The sequence below is a fragment of the Triturus cristatus genome, chromosome 3_1 (genome assembly GCF_964204655.1).
Source record: "Triturus cristatus chromosome 3_1, aTriCri1.1, whole genome shotgun sequence".
Classification (NCBI taxonomy): Eukaryota; Metazoa; Chordata; class Amphibia; order Caudata; family Salamandridae; genus Triturus; species Triturus cristatus.
In genome coordinates this window covers 750510446-750530814 of record NC_140583.1, presented here as the reverse complement: position 1 = coordinate 750530814, position 20369 = coordinate 750510446, and the positions used below count along the sequence as shown (strand labels likewise).

Below are 20369 nucleotides of genomic sequence, written 5' to 3'. Positions count from 1 at the left end.
CACATATCCATTGATATTTATGTCCTCAATATGTTAGCTATGATTTTAAGGTACTACAAAGTTTCCTAATTGATATTGTGCACCACATCTGCACAGCAGCCTTAGTAGGAGGCTGTGATTACTTCACTGGTGCAAGGGGCAAGACTCTGGTACTGTTGGTGCTGCTTCTTGGGGGTGTATCTTCAAAGCATGCATTAGGACCATAACACCCTTGCTTTGCCACTGAATATTTATGTACAGTAAAATCAAACCTCAAAACATGAAAACAAACATGCAAATCATATGTACTATGGATATATTATCCATGTGGCAACCTTTTACAGAATCTTTGCTTAGTGATGATGCCAAAGGCAAGAAATGTGATGATTAACCCTGAGAGTACAACTATGCTACGCTCGCGTAGTTTGTGCTACTTCGCGCTATGTGAATTGCACGTAGCACAGTGAAAAATCGCATAGCGTAGCATAGTTGGCATTTTTTGCTTGCTCGTGGTCCTCAACGTCAAGTTGGCGACCATGAGCGAGCAAAATGACATCCAGGCGAGACTTTTTCCTCCTTCGCGATCAGCAACATCAAATTGCTGATCGCGAGTGTGGAAGATAAAGCTCCCGGCGAGATTCTCAACGCGGGGAGGTCAGGTTTCTCATTGCGAGTGGTCGCGTATGCTCGCGACCGCTCGCGATGAGAAACTACCAGTCCGTGTTGAGAAAGCTGCCGCTCGAGTAAAAATCTACTCGAGCGGCAGAAAACGACAGCTCGCATTTTGCAGGATGCCGTTTTCAATGATTGCACAGTGCCGGATGCTTATCCGCACTGTGCAATCATCGCGAACAGCGCACTACGCAGTTCGCGTAGCGCTATTCGTATCTCGCAAAGTGCACTTTGCGTAGCCACGCGTTACGCTACTACGCGAACTACGCCCAGGGTTAGTGATGATCTTTGGTCAAATATTGACAGTGATGTGAATAAAGTACACTCTACAGCATGCTTAGGTTTTTACAGGAAAACATGACTGCTGTAGTGGACATAATCAAAATACTAGAGTCTGAAAACGCCTTTGTCTACCAAGTGTTCAGTGTAATTGGTGTAGATATGAAACATCTCGTTGAGAGTAGGCTGGGCGACACTTTTAGTGACTTTGGCACTGCAAAATGCTCCAAGTTAGAATTCTTGCCACTAGGTAAGCAAAGAAATGTTGAGGAGCAATTGAGGAAATTTTATTTTACAGTCTATGGGAAATGGCTTGCAATGATGCATTGAAATGTCGCTTCACCTACCATGGCATGTGAAGTTAACAAAGCCTCACTGAGGTACTCTGCACAAGTTTCAGGTCCCTTCTGAATTTTCCCCACACTTTGAAAAGTACTGCGTCAATTTTTACCCCTTCAATAACTGAGAGCATATGCTCCCAATTCAACGCATATGTTGCAGAACATGTCCTAGAGAATTACAATCTTCAGGTGCTCCAATATTGGCATGGAAAGCTGTGCCATTGGCCAGAGTTAGCAAATTTTGTACTGGCTGTTTCGGTGTTGCCTATCTCAAGTGCCAATGTTGAGAGGGCCTTTTCACAGATATACATTTACATGGGAAGGAAAGAGCGAGAGTGTATGACCAAAGACTCATTAAGTATTGTATGGTGTACTATAATATGTATGATTTTTTAAGAATGTATTTGGACCTCATCTACCCTGTATACACGTTGTCTATACAGATGCACTTACATTCCATAAACACTGTAAAAACACTATTTCTGTTGTTTGTAATGGCACGAAAATGTGTAACCACTGATAAGCACTATTTTTTTAAGGTATTGAAAACATGGAAAAAAACCACCAGAATTTACCAAAAATAGAAACTGAAAACAGGAAAGCCTAAGTATGTGTTACTATCTGTATGAATAAGTGAGGTGGTGCGTGCATAACTGTATAGGTGAGTAAATGAGAGTGTGATTGATTCTTTGCATAACTGACTAGGTGTGTGAGTAACTCTATGGATGAGTGATGGTGAATAAGTGTCTGCATAGGTGTATGAGTACATATGATAGTGCTGTATTGATGAGTGACTGCATGTATAAGTGACTATGGGTGAATGAGTGAATGTGTGTTTAGACCTAGGAATCAGTGAGTGGGTATGTAGTAACTGGTATTGGTGTGTCTATGGTATCGAAAAAAATGGTTGTCTGTATTTTAGAGTGGGTGTATCAAAGGTTATAAGAGGCTGTGAGGAGGTGCATCAGATTATCATGAGCATGATTTCATCAGTGATTTCATTTGAAATGTCATCAGGGAATGTTGTTAAATCTGAAGCTCACCCTCCCCCAAACTTACTGACCAAGCAACGCTCCTGCCCCTAACACCGCTACATGCAACTGTTGTAATATTAAATGCCATCCTATGTTTGAATATCGTAGTAACATGCTATACCATTTTATTACACCACAATGACGCACGCATTACAAAAGAGCATAAGACGGCCACAACTCAGACGGTGTCTTTTCATCAAATCGCTGCATATTTTTGAGGCTAAGGGAACCGTGTAGTCCAAAGAGAACTGCGCTGACTGCCCCAGAGGACCCTTGCTTAGTTAAATCATATTTTCGTAGAACACACACACACAGTGCGCCACACTGGATTTTTGTATTTTAATTCACCTCACAGGCCCGGAGCCAGGAAGCTCCTGGCAAGGGAGCAGGAGGGCCCAGGCATCTACAGAAAGAATAACACCGCACTCCCTTGGAAACCCACTCATTTTCACAAGGTGGAACTGAAGTCTGACTTGTGGCTGGGGTGCTAGGAGTTTAGAGGAGCCCCGTGGGAGTCTCCTCTCTGTGACATTATAACTCCTCTTGAAGACTGTGTATAGCTCTGGGAGTTCAACTGTGCCATGTGCTGATTTGCTGTAAACGTGTAGGGCTGTTTTCTTGATGGGGTTATTGGTAAGGGCAATTCCAGGAGGTGTAACTACTTGTTAGGTTCGACTTCTATCTCAGAGGCAATGTGTCAAGCATTTGTACAAAACACACACAGTAACATAGTGAAAACACTACAAATGGACACCACACCAGTTAAGAACAAGCATTGGCATACCAATAGGTCTCAACTTTGGGATCTTATAAGTGTTTAGTTATCCAGCACAATATCCTTGGTGCAACAACATCAACTGTTGCATGGCTAAACCCTTATATGGTCCCAAAGGCGAGACCTATTGGCTATGACAATGCTTGTTATTAAAACTTTTCAGCAAGCTGCACAGCAGCCACACTTCTCTACAGCACAGCTTAAAGACATTGGCAAAGTCAATAGCTCTGGCTAAACACTTATAAGGCCCCAAAGGTGAGACCTATTGGCTATGCCAATACTTGTTAATCTGTGGGGGGGCCTCTAAGGGGACTGCCACCCCCCGGGGCTTTCATTCATTATTAGCGGGGGGCACATGCCCCCCCCGCAGCCCTGGGGACCGCCACCCCACCGGGGCTTGTTTTTTTAATAAAAATTATACCTGTGTGGGGGGGCTCGAGCCCCCTCACACGCCCCGGGGACCGCCACCTCCCCGGGGCACTAAAATACTAATTGGGGGATCCGTTACGGACCTCTGAGCCCCGGGGACCACCACCTCCCCAGGGCTTTGCAATTGAAGGGAGGGGGGCCATGCTGCCCCCGTCCTGTAGCCCGTGCATGGCCCTGGGGACCGCCACCCCCCAGGGCCGGCTCCTGCAGTGTCCCGGGCTGCTCACCCCCGGGACATTGCTGTTTGCAATGACAGGGCGGGAGCCATGCGGCTCCCACCCTGTCATTGCAAACTGCTTTGCTTCATTGAAGCAAGAGCAGGTAAACCTGATCTCGCGTCATTGAAGCAAAGCAGATTGCTTTTCCACACGGGGAGCTACATGTTAGCAGCTCTCCATGTGTAAAAGCAACGCCGGCTCCCGCAGGAGGCGAGGAGCCGGCTGGGATTGTGGGGGCATTGGGGCTCCCCCCACAGTCCCCAAAGGAGAGGGCCGGCCCCGGGGGATGGAGTTCCCGGGGCCAGAAGTGGCCTGGGAGGGGGACGGGGCCCCCCTCCCCAGTAAAAAAAAACCCCAAAAACGAGGCAAAGCCCCAGGGGATGGGATCCCCGGGGCTAACAGAAGCCTCATGAGGGGGGTCACGCAGCCCCCCTCCTTCGAAAAAATATTTTAAAAAAATATATATAGTGGCCATGCCCCGGGGGATGGGGTCCCTGGGGCGGAAATGGCTTCGGGAGGGGGCCCCCTTCCCTTTTAAAAAAAATGAACTAAACCAATTAGGGGTTAGGCCCTGGGGGATGGGGTCCCCAGGGCCCAAATAAAAGGAAAGGAAGAGGGGCTACATAGCCCCCCTCCCAAAAAAAAAAAAGCCAGCATGCACCGGAGGCCCTGCCCCCTCCAGCAACACTATGCAAACGCACCCTGTGTTTAAGTTGGGGAATTAATTCCCCTACAATCCTGAGGGTCCCTGGGGGCAAACTAGCCCACCAGGTACCTCCAGTTAGCACCACAGGGCTGCGTTGCAGAGAGGTGGTCTGAGGCCACACCTCTTTTTACACCTCTCTGCAACGCAGCTCTGTTGCACTTATTGGAGGTACCTGGTGGGCTAATTGGCCCCCGGAGACCCTCAAGATTGAAGGGGACTTAATCCCCCAACTTAAAATGCGCCACGGGGTGCGTTTCCACAGTGGTGAAGGGAGGGGGCGGGGCCTGATGTGACATGTGTGCAAACAGGCCCTGTGGCTCGTTTTAAGTTGGGGAATTAATTCCCCTTCAATCCTGAGTGCCCCTGGTGGCCAACTAGCCAACCAGGTACCTCCAGTAAGCACCACAGGCCTATGCATTCCTATGAACAAACTATTTGTGGTGTGGCTATGGAACCACTTTCTTTCTGTGTCTCCTATATTTGTGCGCTGTTTCTTAATGAGGAATCTACCAACCATGCTAATTATTTTCCCTCTGTCTTGTCTTTTATCAGCTCTGTATGATTGACACTTGCTCCTGCAAGAATTCTGAAGTTTGCTTGTGTGCGACAATCGAGGCTTATGTCCGGAAGTGTGCCATCAAAGAGGTCTATTTGAAAAATTGGAGGAGTGTTATCTGCAGTAAGTACAGTAACAGAAGCAGAGGTTTCTACTTTTACTATTTAGAGTCCACATTATTAAAGAGATTCAGTAGTAAAATTGACAGCGATTCTGGTGATATTGCACATGACCCGGTAATTATCTGCAATGATTCCAGAAATATTTACTGGTAGAAAAATCTTGCAGAATTACTGAGAGACTTATGGCTTTGGATAGTTATTACCCAAATTATCGGATCTAGATCTAAATACTAAATGTTATGCCTGAAAATGTATTAGCATTGCAGCTTTTTATTCTGTATTTAATGTACAAGTTCATTATCTGTGTTTTGAAGTGCCAAGATTGCATACATTTTTCTTTGATTTACAAGCTCTTCTGCTTTCCTTAGTCTGCACAATCTTCAACAACTATTAACTCTACAACGTTACAGTGCCCATGTGTAGTTACAAACTTATGACAAGAATTTGCCTTGTAAGAGAACATCAAAGCTCCAAAATGTCCTTCATACAGAGCCTTCTTAAAAAGGCAGTACAATAAACATCCCATTTGGATTATTAAATCTTGCAGTGACATTTCTAATGCTGATGTACACTTTCAGAGACATAGATATTTAGAGAGCAGCAGTGTCTGAGCACCACAGAGAAGAGTAGAGCTATATTGGCAGATGAAGAAAGGTCAGGGAAATGTTTATTGCCAGCCCCATGCTGCACCAGGTGAGAAAATCTGACCATCTCCAAGGAATTATTTAGGGAGGAAGGTGTTTTCAAACTTAATAACGTGTATTAAATCATGGAGCAAAGGGATTTATTTTACAGTACTTTTCCAACTCTTTTGACAAAAAAACATAGATTTTGTAAGAAGTTATAAAAAGAATCTCAAAATATATTCCAAATGTTTAAGTTTTGGGATAATACCAAGGAGCATTATTTCCCTCCTGGAGGAAATCGTGTAGGTGCAAATAAGAAGAGTGCATTCATGCTGCCCCACGTAGCTGCTGACAAGGCTGGATGGTCTGATGATCTCTCAGCCTCCACAGCCAACTAGGTTTTTCAGATTGACCCCTGTGGTCAGTCCAGGTCTAAAGTCTGCATTTTTATTTGGTCTCTGCGTTTTTACTCCATAAATGTGGATTTTGATTCCCTCTGGAGATTTCTTTTTCTCTATTTTGCACTCCACAAGCAGGCACCCAAGCCTCCTCTAGGTATTTTGTAATGCAATGTTAAAATTGTTATGTTTTGAATAATTTTCACCATTATGGAGATGTAAAGGCTCAAACTACATTATGGAGATTCATTTTTGGTTCTAAAACCTGCTTAAGCTCATTAAATATGGAACATTTCAAAACAAGCATTATCTTTTCCACTTCTAAACTAGCCCATTTTACATATTGACAGTTGTTTGAGATGAGGTAGTAATGACTACTTGGTTTTAGTTCCTCTTGTGACAACCTGAAAGATGATTAAACAGATCATGATCATTCAAAAACCGGACAACTTTCACAAAATAAGCCAATAAATATAACGTTTTCATGATGTCATCTATAAACTTTACTGGCTGATAAAATGAATCCTACAAGTTATATTGTCACTCAGTACTACCAATGCAATCACAACTTTAAAAAAAAAATACTTTTGAACTTTGATGTTAGTGTATGAGACAGACAGAGATAAAGCAGTATTTAATGAACATCTTTATTTTGGAAAATATAAATATTAACAGCGAGATAAAATCATAGGGCACAAAGAAAAAATCTCTAAACAGTCTTAAAACGAGGCTCAGAAAGTACTACATTTGATTGATATGAATCTAAAATATATATTGCCAATGAGCTAAACAAGTTAGGTGAGTACAAGAAACATAGGCCATGGGCACAAAACAGAGGAGGAACAAAAGTATAAGAAATTGCAAAAAAATAGCAATAGGAAGACAGAAGGTAAAAGTAACAGTATTTGAGCACATTAGGGTCTGATGTAGTCTGTCCCCCGGAGACATGGTTCATAGTGTATTTGGTATGTGATGATTTCATTACCTTTGATTGTAAAGCAGAACACCTTCAATGAAATGGCATGTGAGGGGGGTAGCATGTTTGCTGTCAAATAGAATGCAGTGGATCTATGAGTGCTAGAAAGACCCAAGTAATGGATTTATGGCTGTAACCCTGTTTAACCCCAAAAGAGAGAAAAAACTCCCCTCCATTATCATTAAAGCTTATATTCCTCTAGATGTCTCATATGATATGTTAATAGAAGTTTTTTCTTATATCAAAAAGTCTCTTATAAGGAGGTTCCTCTACATGTAATTCTCACAAGGGCTTTAAATTGCAAAAATTCAAATTTTGCATTAGAACAATTACGAGAGGTAGAAAAAGATGAGGCACTGTGGATACCCCTAGCTTTTTTTCCTCCCAAAGTAAGAACTAATAACAGAAGGAAAATATTTTTGGCTCAGTTGAAAAAAGTTGATTGTAGTATGTTAATAGGAGAAGTTGTTGCTTATGTAAGAAAAAGTCTCTTATAAGGAGTTTGCCCCACACGTAATTCTATTAAATCAAAAATTCTAATTTTGCATTAGAACAATTATCTTTCCTCCCACAGTAAGAACTAATTAGAGAGGGAAAATATTATTTGCTCAGTTGAAAAAAGTTGATTGTTTTATAGCGAATGGGTGACTTCCTTCGGCGTGCCCTGCAGCATTTACTCATGAAGCTCTAGCCGGAGCATCAATACTGTACTATGAGGTGGTAGGATGTACTTCCTTTCACTCATTGGGCAATAAAGTCTTAGACCCTTGACGTAAGTGCCATAATCCTTTCAATTATTTTAGTGAATTTTAACACGATTCACATTTGTTCTTGGAATCCTGATGGGGACATTACCAGGTTTGATAAACAAATGGGGAGAACTCAGTGGGAGCATTGGGCAATTTTGGTCTCAGAGATATCTTGGGTAGGAAATGATATTGAAGGCTTCAAGATCTTCATGAAGCAGTTAGTTAATGTTATTAATCAAAAGAACCCTGTGAGGAGGCTAAAGGGGATTCCTCACCCCATACTCAAGTTAAAAAGGGAAGTAAACGCCATAGTGAGGGAACAATATTTGAATTTTGACCTCGAAAGGGACACTAGGGTGGTGCTGTTAAAAAGGAGGAGGAATCAACTGAAGGCCTGTCTGAAGAGAGAGGAGAGCGGCAGGCTCTGGACTAAATTTAGTGAAGCAGCAGTAAGAGTCCAGACAAGGAACTTTTGGTCACTATTCATTGAGGGTTGTGGAATACGCACTAGATCTTCCCCCTTAGCTTTAAAAGAATCACGATGGCTAAACCTAATTCGGTGCCTATATGCAGCAAATCTGGGAGATGCAAGCAAACCCTCAGTAGAATCGGGTTCCAATGTGTATGGTTCTCCTTCTGAGATATAGATTGCTATCAGAGAAATGCATTCTTCGACCACGATGGGACCTGATGAAGTCCCTATTTCTATAATAAACCAAAACAGCTCACTTTAGAGCAAAAGCCTTTGCTGAATTTTTAAAAGCTACTATGTAACAAAACAAATCCCCCCTGGATGGACAGGGAGTGTTATAGTTCCACATTTAAAAAAAAGGGGACCATAGTTTACTAGACAATTATCAGCAGATTGCCCTTTTCGATGCTGTGGGTAAAGATTTTGCTACATGCTCACTAACACAGATTAATAACTGGGCGAAGGAGCATCAAATTAATCCTATGGAACAAATAGGGTTTAGAAATAAGAATGGAACAATTGATAATATGTCCTCCCTGCAGGAAATAAATGAAAAATATGTTTTAACAAGAGGGAGAGTAGTATATGTAGTTTTAAAGACTTCTCCACAGCATTTAACAGTTGATCATCCTTTGCTATGAAAAAGCGTTTAAGATTGGGTATGCCGGGTACCCTTTTAGATTTAGTTCTTTCCCTCCATTCCGAAACCTGGTGTAGAGTCCTATTGGGTGGGGATAGGGGTCTATCACAAGCCATTCCTACCCTAATGAAGTTAAAGCAAGGGTTCCTGCTTGCCCCTCATGTTTTCTCCTTATATAAGGTCTATATATTATGGACCTTCTTAATTATTTGGCCCAGAGGGAGGGTACTGCCCCATTAAATGGGGGAAAGTCTATTGTGTGTTCATTATATGCAGATGATTTTTTATATGCAGATGATATATAAAATTTTGATCTCACCCTGAAAGAATTCAATAAGCGTCTGCAGACAGTAAAACTATTTGCTGATGCCCACTATTTAAAGATTAAAGGATCTAAAAGTAGCATTATGAGTTTTTATAGGAGGAAAAAGCGGAAATATTGCAATCTTACATGGTCCTTAGGAGATCAAAAGTTAGAGAATGTGAAGTCATATACCTTCTAATAATGCCAGGAAACTTAAGTGAAAAGGTTCACATAGAAATTAATGTTATTAAAGCTAATTCTCAGGCTATATGCTTGGGTGCTTTTTACAAGGCTACCTGGAGAAGGCATTTTTCCTTACTATTAGAGGTTTTTCGTGCTAAGATCCAAACCTCTCTGTTTGGAACTGAATTAATTGATGTTCCTAAATGGGGCTTTTGTAACGTAATGGAAGGCCAAGTCCTTAGAAACCTTGTTTCAGTTGATTCAGCATTTTCTTTTTACATCTTTAAGGTAGAAATTCGGGCTTTGAAGTGCCTTTGTCGAGGGTCTTGCAGGGGTGATAGTTTGGGCCTTGTGAAGAGTGACTAAGGCTCATTAAGCTCCTATATTAGGACAGAAATTTTGAAAGGCCTAAAAGTGTAATCTCTAATTTATAGAAATTGTGTAAGTAATAGCGGTAGAATTACTGCAGTTAGATCCATCTGGAATTTTCACTTTGACATTGCAAAAACTAAAAACTAGCTTAAACAAGCCACATGGTCCTTGAGTTTTTGCCTGGATAGGGATGTCTGTCTCAAAAAATGGGATTTTCATTCTGTTATAGAATGTGTGCCTGATAAATAAAGCACAGCCTTATATTCTTTGGAATTTGCAGCATGGTTTGAGATGTTTTTGGATTCTCTTGAGGCAGGGTCTGCTTCGGTTAAACCCCTTCTGTGGCTAAATGATATGGCTCGACTGTGATTTATCATTTTTTTGAAAATAGCCCCCAAGATCTTAACTATGTTTTATTCGTCTGCCTTCTCTCTTATTACATCGACGGAATTGATTGAGGCTCATATGTCAGCAGCTGTCAATCCTTTCAGCCCAAACAATCTTACAGTCACTTTATGTACATCCTAATGAAATGTTTTGTTATAGAATATTTAGCTTCTTTATGTGCTTTTTAATGATGTATTAATGATGTTCTAGCCTGAACATGATTGTGGTTCCTAATGATTCTACAGCTGGAATCCTGCCTTTTAGTCTTTTCTGCTCTTGTTGATGCTAATGTATTTTATATAATGGCTCTATTATATAGTGTTTGCTTATTTTGCACTAGAGGCACAATAGCTATTTTATGTACTTTTAAGTGCAATATATTGTTCTTATCCCTCTATATTTTTTTGTTGCTGCCATTGTATCTTATATACTGTATTCATCTCATAATGTCGACATAGATTGCACTGGCGACACTATAGACATTTTATGGACTATTGAGTGCACTACCCTGTATATCAGGATATTGTTAAATACACAATTTTAAAATATTGAACATCTAATGCATTTGCAGCGCCCACTATTGTAGTATCATTTATGTTTCTTTGAACCTAAAGTTTCACTTTCGTTATTCTCTTTTATTTGTATATTTGCACATATACACATTATAAGATTTTATGTGGACCTCCTCGGAGTTCCATAGCATAAATAAAAACTTTACTTGAAACTCAAAATGGACTAGCTTCATGAAGGTACGTCTTTAATCAAGATGTAGGACTCCTTGTGTTTGTTTCCCATGCCACACACAAACAAAACAAAGAAGTAGACTGTAGTCTCTATTGGGCCACAGCTATTATTGGAGACATTGCAGGTCCTGTCCTGATAATAAATCTTCAATACATCAAGGACCTAGGAGAGGCAGGAACATCTCTGTTTTTAACTGGGGGCATGGAAATCTCCTTACTCAGAAGCATGTATACTGAGTCTACCGTGTCCATAAATGTTTAAAATGTTTTTACAGTTTAAAACTGTTTAATTGCCAAATCTAAAATATATCTGCTAGTCGTATAGTTTATGTCAAGTAGTCTACATCCACTTTTTTCTGTAGTGTTATGAGAGGTGGGTTCAGCCATGTCAGATCTCCCAGCTCAATTCCCTTAATTCCTACTTTCTAAGATGGCTGGGGTATCCTACTAGGGATGGAGCTAGTCTCTCCTTCCCAGCTTTAACAGGTACACTTCTTGTGAGCCACAATAAAGGCATGGTCCCACATGATGGACTTGTCCATTTGAGGGCATTAGATTTAACACTTGGGCTAACAACACAATAATGGTCTTCGGCTTAGTCACATGAGAAAGCTAACCAATGCTTTTCAAGACAGGTCCATTATCTTACAGCTACCTCTACGTAAATCAAATGCAGAAAACTATAAACGTATTTATGTTGACAGCTCTGTTGAAGACAGCAGTGTGCTATAGATGCTGGTGTAGGGCCAGATCTGCCAACTTTCCAATGTCCTAATGTGCAGCCTCTGCCTCTCCTGCTTCCCTGCTACTCCAGGATATGTGAAGTGCACAGGGGAATTAGAGGGATAGAGGCTGTGGTCACACCAGGAGCCTTCCCCCTCCTGCAACACTTTGATGCTGATTAGCATGGCGGGTGGACTTTGTCTGCCCGCCATAGCCCCGGGAAATGGGACCGCCCCCTATGCTTGCGGAGGTCCCGCATGTGAAATTAGGATGCGCCCGCCACACTGGTGGGCGCATCCCACATTTTTAACATTGCGGTGGGCGGTGCTTTCAGCAGCACCCGCCGCAATGTCAAAAATGCATGTTGTGCATTTGCATGCACAACGTGGCAGGCACGCGCGGTGACTGCCATGTTGTGCATGCAAATGCAGGGGGGTTATGCCCCACCACCCCCCCAACATCCTGGGGACCCCAACTTCGAACTCCGCATGCCGTTGCCGCCACGGAAAGGATGCTTACCGCCTGCATAAAATTATGGATGGCGGTGTCTAGCAGACACCACCACCATATTCAAGCCATTTCCACCCAGTCGACTCGTTGACCGGGCGGAAAAGTGGCAGACGGTCTTCCCGTCCGCCACGGTACCCCCTGCCATACTGATATGGCAGGGGGTAATTTATATGCGGGCGGCGATTTATGGCGGGCGGATCGCCACCGCCGTTTGGGCAGTGGTGATCCGCCCGCCATACTAATGGAGTGTCACTGGAGTCTAAAATAGGGAGAGTAGGGACTTCTCCTCAACTTGTAACTTCTTTGGCTCTACCAAATCTAGAAATGCAGCTTGTCAGAGTCATGAGAAAATCTTGGACTGCCTGCTGCCAATTTTCACAGTTCTCACTGTCCATGTTTAACACTTAACTGATGTAATGATGTGTGATGTGTGTAGTAATTAACTGTTAAACATACACAGTTGTCCTGAAAAGCTTTGTAGCTTCAGAGACATGGGAGGCATTTTAAACTATAGTGTCTCCAAGAAGGTGTTTTTAATTAGGGCATTTTGCTTGCATGGGGCAGAATGTTCTGGTATACTTATAGCCCAACTGTTAAACATACACAGTTGCCCTGAAAAGCTTTGTAGCTTCAGAGACATGGGAGGCATTTTAAACTATAGTGTCTCCAAGAAGGTGTTTTTAATTAGGGCATTTTGCTTGCATGGGGCAGAATGTTCTGGTATACTTATAGCCCAACTCTAAAACATACACAGTTGCCCTGAAAAGCTTTGTAGCTTCAGAGACATGGGAGGCGTTTTAAACTATAGTGTCTCCAAGAAGGTGTTTTTAATTAGGGCATTTTGCTTGCATGGGGCAGAATGTTCTGGTATACTTGTAGCCCACCTAGTGGGCTCTATTAGCAATAGAAGGCTTGCTCCCTTGTAGGTCAGACCCAAAAGGTGAGGGTGTGTAACACTGGAGCAGGCCTTAATGTCCAGTATACTAAGAATGAAAGTCAAAATATTTTTGACATTTCTGGCTTTGAAAAATGAAAATGTAACCTTTATTTCCGAAGTTGTATTCTCATTCGAATTCATAATATTTTTAAAAGAAAAAAGTATGAAATATAATATGTTTTCTGGAACTACCATTTGTCATATTTTATTTTATAAGGTGTGTTAGAACACTACTTAAATGAGACTTGCAAAGAGTTTCCAATGTCCTCAGTAGAAGTAGATCAATTTCAGATTTAAGAAATAAAGATTTGACTTGAGTCCTATGTTAATCATCTTCTGCTTCAATGTACAGGTGACATGATACCAGTTTGCCCTGAATCCATGGTTTACATTGACTATATCAACACTTGCCAGCCAAGTTGCCGTTCCCTGTCTGAGCCCTGGGATGAATGCAGCATTTCCTTTGTGCCATTGGATGGCTGTATCTGTAAGAAAGGAACGTACCTGAATGAACATGGAACATGTGTGCCCCCAATCAAGTGCCCTTGTTACACCAAGAACGGTATCATTCAACCAAAGACTACTACTTTTGAAAATGGTGCTTCTTGGTAAGATAATTCGGAATATGTCTGGGGTAATGATAGGAGTGAGAGATACGCTTTAATTTTAAATTATCTAAAGTTTAATATGGGGTATATAAATTTGTATTTATCATAACCACAAAGGACACACACCATGTTATGTATGTTCATGGCCAGAAAGTACATAGGTCAAAATGGTTGCCTGTACCAAGTCTTTGCCCAGGTTAAAATGCAGTTTCATACCCATGGCCAATATCTTTCCCAGCAGCTTTCGAAAAAGAATGAAGTACATTGAAACAGACAATATTTCATTTATGTTTCATTTTATTTTGTGTTTTTGTGAAGCACTAAATGCCACCATATGGCAGCCTCAGAGCACTTGAGTGAGAAATAGAAAGAGTGAATGCTGTGAACAATGCTGTTACAGATTTCATTACCTCATTTGCCAGGGTGACATGGCACTCCAGGCATTATATTTAACAGTGCTGAAATCCATTGTGTATCTAGCAAATCTCGTGCTACATAAGGCCACAGAAACTGGCTACAGGAGGGAGAAAAACCACATTTCTAATCCTGATTTTTTTTCTAGCACCTGTTCACTGGGGAAGATTACTTGCAGTTTTGAGAAAAGTTCACCAGGTAATTCCTTTCCTTTCAATATGGAGCATTGAAGTTTAATTTATCATTTGTTTTTGCAAGTTGTACTTCTTATTAAATAATAGAAACAATTAAAATCATTACCACTAGAAAACGTAAGTATCAGAAACGCAGGTTGCATTCAGGTAGGAAACCTGCTTGGCCTAACAAAGCATTGTGAAGTTTTGCGTAACAAAGGTCTCTGAGAGTCCTCTTCTGTAACATCTTGAGCACTCCTTGCGTGTTGATCAGCCTGATCATATCTGAGACCCCATAGCTGTTGAGACTATAAGCAGGGACAGACTCACTTTGACAATCACACTCATACTCACTCCTCACCTCATTGGATCACGGAACTTACTTCTCCCTTTTTTAACATGAACAGCAGTTTTTATTTGAACTATGTCCCCTGCATTTACTTTTACAGGCATTTTGTCATAGCAGCATTTGTGTTTCTCTTGAGCAAGCCTAACAGTCTTCTTGAGTAAGCACATCAGCTGCTCCATATCTGACTCACTCTTGAGACATTAGCCATTCATGCTGGATGAGAACTAGTGGTAGCCTTTTTATCTCTCAGTAATTCAAAGAAAGAAACCTTTGTAGTAGAGTCTGGAGTAGTCCTAGACAACCACAGCATGCTGCACACAGACTTTACAACATTGTGGTTGCCACTCTTAGCCCATCTGATGCACTCACCAGCCACTTGATTCATTTTCTCAACAAGACCATTTGTTTATGGGTGATACAATGAGCTCTTAAGGTGTCTAATACCACATGACTCGAGGAAAACCTGGAGTTCCTTGCTAATAAACAGAGTGCAATTATCAGAAAGGAGAAATTAGGGAAAGCCCTCCCTTGTGAACATTTCTTTGAGAAACTCCACAACCGTGCCTGCACTTGGCCCCTTAACCATCTTAAGTTCAGGCTATTTTGCCAACTACATCACCAAACTCCTTGACACAGAAGGCCAACAAATCACCTCTTCATCCGAAATGCTAGCAGTAATGTCCTCTTTATGTTCACAACTATACTCTGTGACTATATCCAATAGCGCTTTCTGAGTATTTTGACACCATATATCGGCTCTGGCTTGATAATGCACATCATGCCTATCTAGATTCATCCTTTAACACTTAGGATATTGTCCATGTGATCAGAAGCCTGCCAGGTGAAAAGGCACCTGGACAGGATTGCCTCCCAACTACTTTTTGTAAAGAATTTGCTCCCGTTCTGGCCCCACATTTACCCCTTCATTGAGGGTGGCAGCTATCATTACACTACTGAAGCCAGGGAAACCTGCTAACCTATGTGACTCTTATTGTCCCCTCCCTCTAACAAATGTGGACAATAAAATCCTTGCCAGACGTCTTGCTAACCAGCTGCAATCTTGCCGCCCATAATAGTTCATCCAGACCAATCAGTATTTATTTCTGTCCGTTCTACCACTCACATATTGCGCACTATATTTGGAGTCATGCATGACCTTGACCCTCAACTATCTGTGATGGCTGCCCTATTGGATGCCACTAAGTCCTTTGATTTATTGGAATGTAGAGTTAGCTATTTCCTCTCCTGAGACATCTGGGTATTAGCCCTAACTTCATCAAGCAGGTGAAACTCCTATATTTCTTTCAAATGGCAAGAGTACTGATGTACAGGCTGATCTCTGGCCCCATTCAAATTAGCCGAGGAACAAGGCAGCGATGTCCACTGTCCCTGCTCCAATTTGCTATAGCAATGGAGCCACTGGTGATGCCACCTAATTAACATCATGCGAACAGTTGTATCGGATTTACCACCAGGGGATTAGTGATTTTATTGTATGCAGATGACCTCATTACCTATGTTAATAAACCAGCAGACAAGCTCCCTCCTGAGACTCATGAGGTGGTACAATTTGGAGGCTATTTGGGGATACACATGATTGGGCAAAATCTATCATATTTCCTTTCACTGATAACACAGATCAATTCACAACAGAATATCCCTTAAAATGGGCCACCGACCCAGTTTACTATCTTGGAATATGGCTAAATGGCAATGTAGAAAAACTATGGTGGGCAAATTGTGGCCATTCCATGACATGGTTGGAGGACAGGATATCTATCTGGACCAAACTCCCTCCATCCCTCACAGGTCCTACTGCAATAGCAAAGATGATAGTCCTCCCTAAATTCTTATACCTATTTGCTTACATCCGACTGGTTACATTAATATGGACTGGTAAACAACTTAGGGGCATATTCTCAAAGATCTATCGCGAGTTATCGGCACTTTATCGCAGCCAAAGTCGCGATAAATTTATCACCCCATTCACAAGCTGATGCTAACAGCCGATACCACCAGTTTACCTGCGATAGCATCCGCAAAAAACATTGCCACAGATGACCCGGGCAACTATCGCTAATGACATGCAGAGTAGGCAATCCCTAGTAAAAAGCCACGACAACACCACAACTCAACATTCTCAACGACCAGCCAGATCGATGATAAGACCACAAAACAGGTGATAAGGCACGTTAGCAGCAGGAAATTTACAGCTGCTCTGACCTGGTGCAAAGTCGCATGATAACCTGCACCAGAAAAGGGAGCCCAGCCCACAGCTACACCTGAAAACCAACAGATGCCATGGAGCCACTGATCATGCAGCTCAGAGCCCCAACAGGGCCACAACACCCCCAGGACGGCCACCCCCCCCAGATCCCCTCCTGCCCCCCCGGACCACCACAGAGTCAGCGCAGACAAAGACAGCGGACCTTCAGGAAACGCACCAGCCTCACAGACCACTACAGGCTCAAAAGGACAACCATCCTCTGCATCCTGACCATCATTACTCACAGGCTGATGGTACCAACACAGCAGACAACTATCATCCCACCTCAGACAAAGCTGCTGGCTGTGCTGCACCTGTTGGTCTCTGGTACCTCCCAACCAACAACCGCCAGAGTCGGAGGAGTGTCACTGCCATCCCCATCCAAGTTCCTCACACCTGTCCTGGAACCCACCATCAGCTTGGTACCCCAGTACCTATACGTCCCCCACAATGCTCAGATACAGCTGGAGACCAAGCAAGGACTATACGCCATAGCTGGATTCCTGCACGTGTTGGGGCAATCAACAGCACACGTCCTACTTGTGCCCCCTGCCGACACTGCACACAATTACCGCAACAGAAAGCACAAGCATTCCATCAATGTGCAGGCAATAGTGGACCACCGGGGACTCTTCACCAATGCCGTCGCCAACTACCCAGGCTGTGTGCTTGATTCCTTCATCTTCCGACAGTCCATCATCAACCAGCGCTTCCAGGATGGCACCTATGGAAATGCAATGCTCGTTGTTAAGTACCAAATGAACACCCCACACACCTCAACTCCACAATCATGCAAGTCACAACTCTGGCAATGCACACGTTACAAAATCACATACAACATGCCAAACAACATGCCCCCCCACCAGACATGACAGCACAACTTACTGTGGCAACCTGGGCTAGTCATGTACATGAGCCTCCAACGGCATGGCACCTCAGCCACACAATAGCGGAATGTGGGGAGAGGTGGGAACCAGGCATGTGCAAAGGAGGCAATTGACCCATGAATGTGAATGTACACAATGCCAAGTGTGGCAGAGATGTGCTGGACAGACTGCAGTATGAAGACCACAGACATATCCATGTCTACATGCACTGCTGGTGTTTGGAGTGTAGTGGACAGTGGACGCAATCATGTCACCCCAGTCAGTGGTGAAGATCACAGAAATGTAGCTGGTGACATCCCCCCTGTATGCGTGTGCAGCGTGGGCTGGCCCGGCATACACCAAACCAGCATAGGGGTGTGAATAAAAAGCATGTAGCTCTGGGCATGGTTCTCTTCCGTAATGCCCAACATGTCTGCCAGGGCAGCACCTCCCACCCCGCCTTGAGGCCGTCGCTGTGAGCGGTGTTGCCTGCGATCCCGTGCGCCTGTTGCTCCCAGGGCCGATGGTCCCCGAACCCATTTGCCCGCCCCTGCGCAGCCAGGCCTCACTGCTCACCTGCCGACACCGGTGCATGTCAAAGAGAGCCCACCATGTGCCAGCGCAAGCTCCAAGCCCGAGGCCCGTGACCTTGGCAGCCTCCTCAGACCATCATGGCCCCGTGACACAGGCCCGCTGTACTCTTTTCTCATTGACGTACTCTACCGCTGCATCCGGCCTACACTACGGTCAAGTAGGTCACACATTTGGAACTGAGTCTTGATTACACAATGGCCCAGTGCACATTTCAATGCAGAGTTTAAATCGCTATACTCCCTTCGATGTGGTGATACCAAGTCTGTGCATAGGATCCCAACTGCACGTATCTGTGGGCCCTTGATGACTATGCCTTCAGCCTACACTGCGATCCAGCAGGCCTCACACCAATCCAATCCAGTCCGTACCAGGCAGGACACGGCATCATCGATGGCTAAACACCCACTCACCTCTGGTGCTTCTACCTCCGTCAACCACAAGTCATCCCTACATGCCATTTCAACGTCGCGTGTTAGAGTTCCAGGGGGAGCTTGCTGAACAGCGGTTGGCCTGCGCTGACTGCTGCCTCTGGCCTACACAGCGGTCAAGTAGGTCACACATGTGGAACTGGGTCTTGATTATGCAATGGCAGAGGACACACTTTATGGTAGATTTAATGTCACTATACTCCCTTCGATGTAGTGCCACCAACTCTGTGCATAGCATCCGAACGACACCTGTCTGTGGTCCCTTGCTGACCTCTGCCTCAGGCCTACACTATGGTCGAGTAGGTCACACATTGGGAACTCAGTCTTGATTTATTTATGGCAGATTTGATATCATTGTACTGCCCTCAATGCAGACTGCATCCCCTTTCAGCTCCGGTGCCACTAAGCCTGTTCCCCGACATCCATGGACACTTTCTGGTTGAACTTTGGTGGCGACTGAGTCTATGGACTGGGGGTTGTCTTCATCATCATGTTGGTGATACTGACTTTGTGGCAAAAATGAGGCTTTAGCATTCCACTCCTCCATTTGCCGCTTCCGGCCGGCTTCTGTCCTCTGCATCCTGCCCTGGAGGACACCTTCCACTGTCCCCAGCAACTCTCTGCTACATTCACCTTCGACATCGACGAGGACCCGCTCAGCTTGCGTGGCCCTATCTCACTGCACTGCAGGTCACCATCCCGTGGCGGTGTGCCTGTGCCGGCCTCACTGTATCCGGGGCCACTAACTCTGTGCAGCTCAAGTCATGGACCCTGTCTGATAGCATATTGGATGGCCTCTGGAACTTGTGCTCCGTTAAATCCATCCTACATCTGGACCAGCAGTGTTTTGTCACTTTGTTTAGATCTTAAGAACGTATTTTCAAAACCGCTTTTTTATATTGGCTATCACGCGTACAAATACACTGATATGTTATATTTGCAGTCCTGATGAAGCCCTGTTTAGGGAGAAAAGCGTTGGCTGCACATGCACTTGGTTGAAGCCTATAAAGAAGAATTATTTGTATCATCTGAAGACTCAAGATCATTTCTTTGGCCACTTAACTGCTTATTTCGTTTACCTCTCTTTTTTACATGTTTTGTATAACCTTACTAAGATATAACTTGAAATAGTTGCCAAACTCTGGCAAGGTAAAACATAGGGTGCTGTATACTCAGCCTAGGCTTGAGGGGCCATGATTTAGATGGCCCCGGCTGTGCCTTTAGTGCAGCGTAGGACGCTGATAGGTTCTGAAGGTAGATATGTTTTGCTGGAGGGATTGTTAGATGGGCTCCCCAGCTCCCAGTTCTCCATCAACACGCCTAACACGCACCAGGCTGACGTTTTCCACATGTTATCTCTGTCCCTAATACAGGACCCACAGGTCCCGGGATTATGGTGTACCCAGGGCATATATATACGCCTGAAAGCACTTTCAGTATTAGGCTGCGGTGCTTCACATTCATGAAGTCTGGCACCTGGGACATCCAACTGACATGTAATATTCCTATTATTCCCCTAGCCATCAGATTCATTCTAGGA

At 43.6% G+C, this 20369-nt stretch overlaps 1 protein-coding gene across 1 annotated transcript in view; it reads left to right on the top strand.

Moving 5' to 3' along the window:
* Positions 1 to 20369, top strand: part of LOC146860915 (mucin-5B-like) — a 189786-nt gene that overhangs the window by 96405 nt on the left and 73012 nt on the right. The window contains 3 exon segments of the mRNA XM_085646182.1: positions 4986 to 5112; positions 13484 to 13739; positions 14302 to 14330. Of these exon segments, the coding sequence (XP_085502308.1) occupies positions 4986 to 5112; positions 13484 to 13739; positions 14302 to 14330 (412 nt within the window).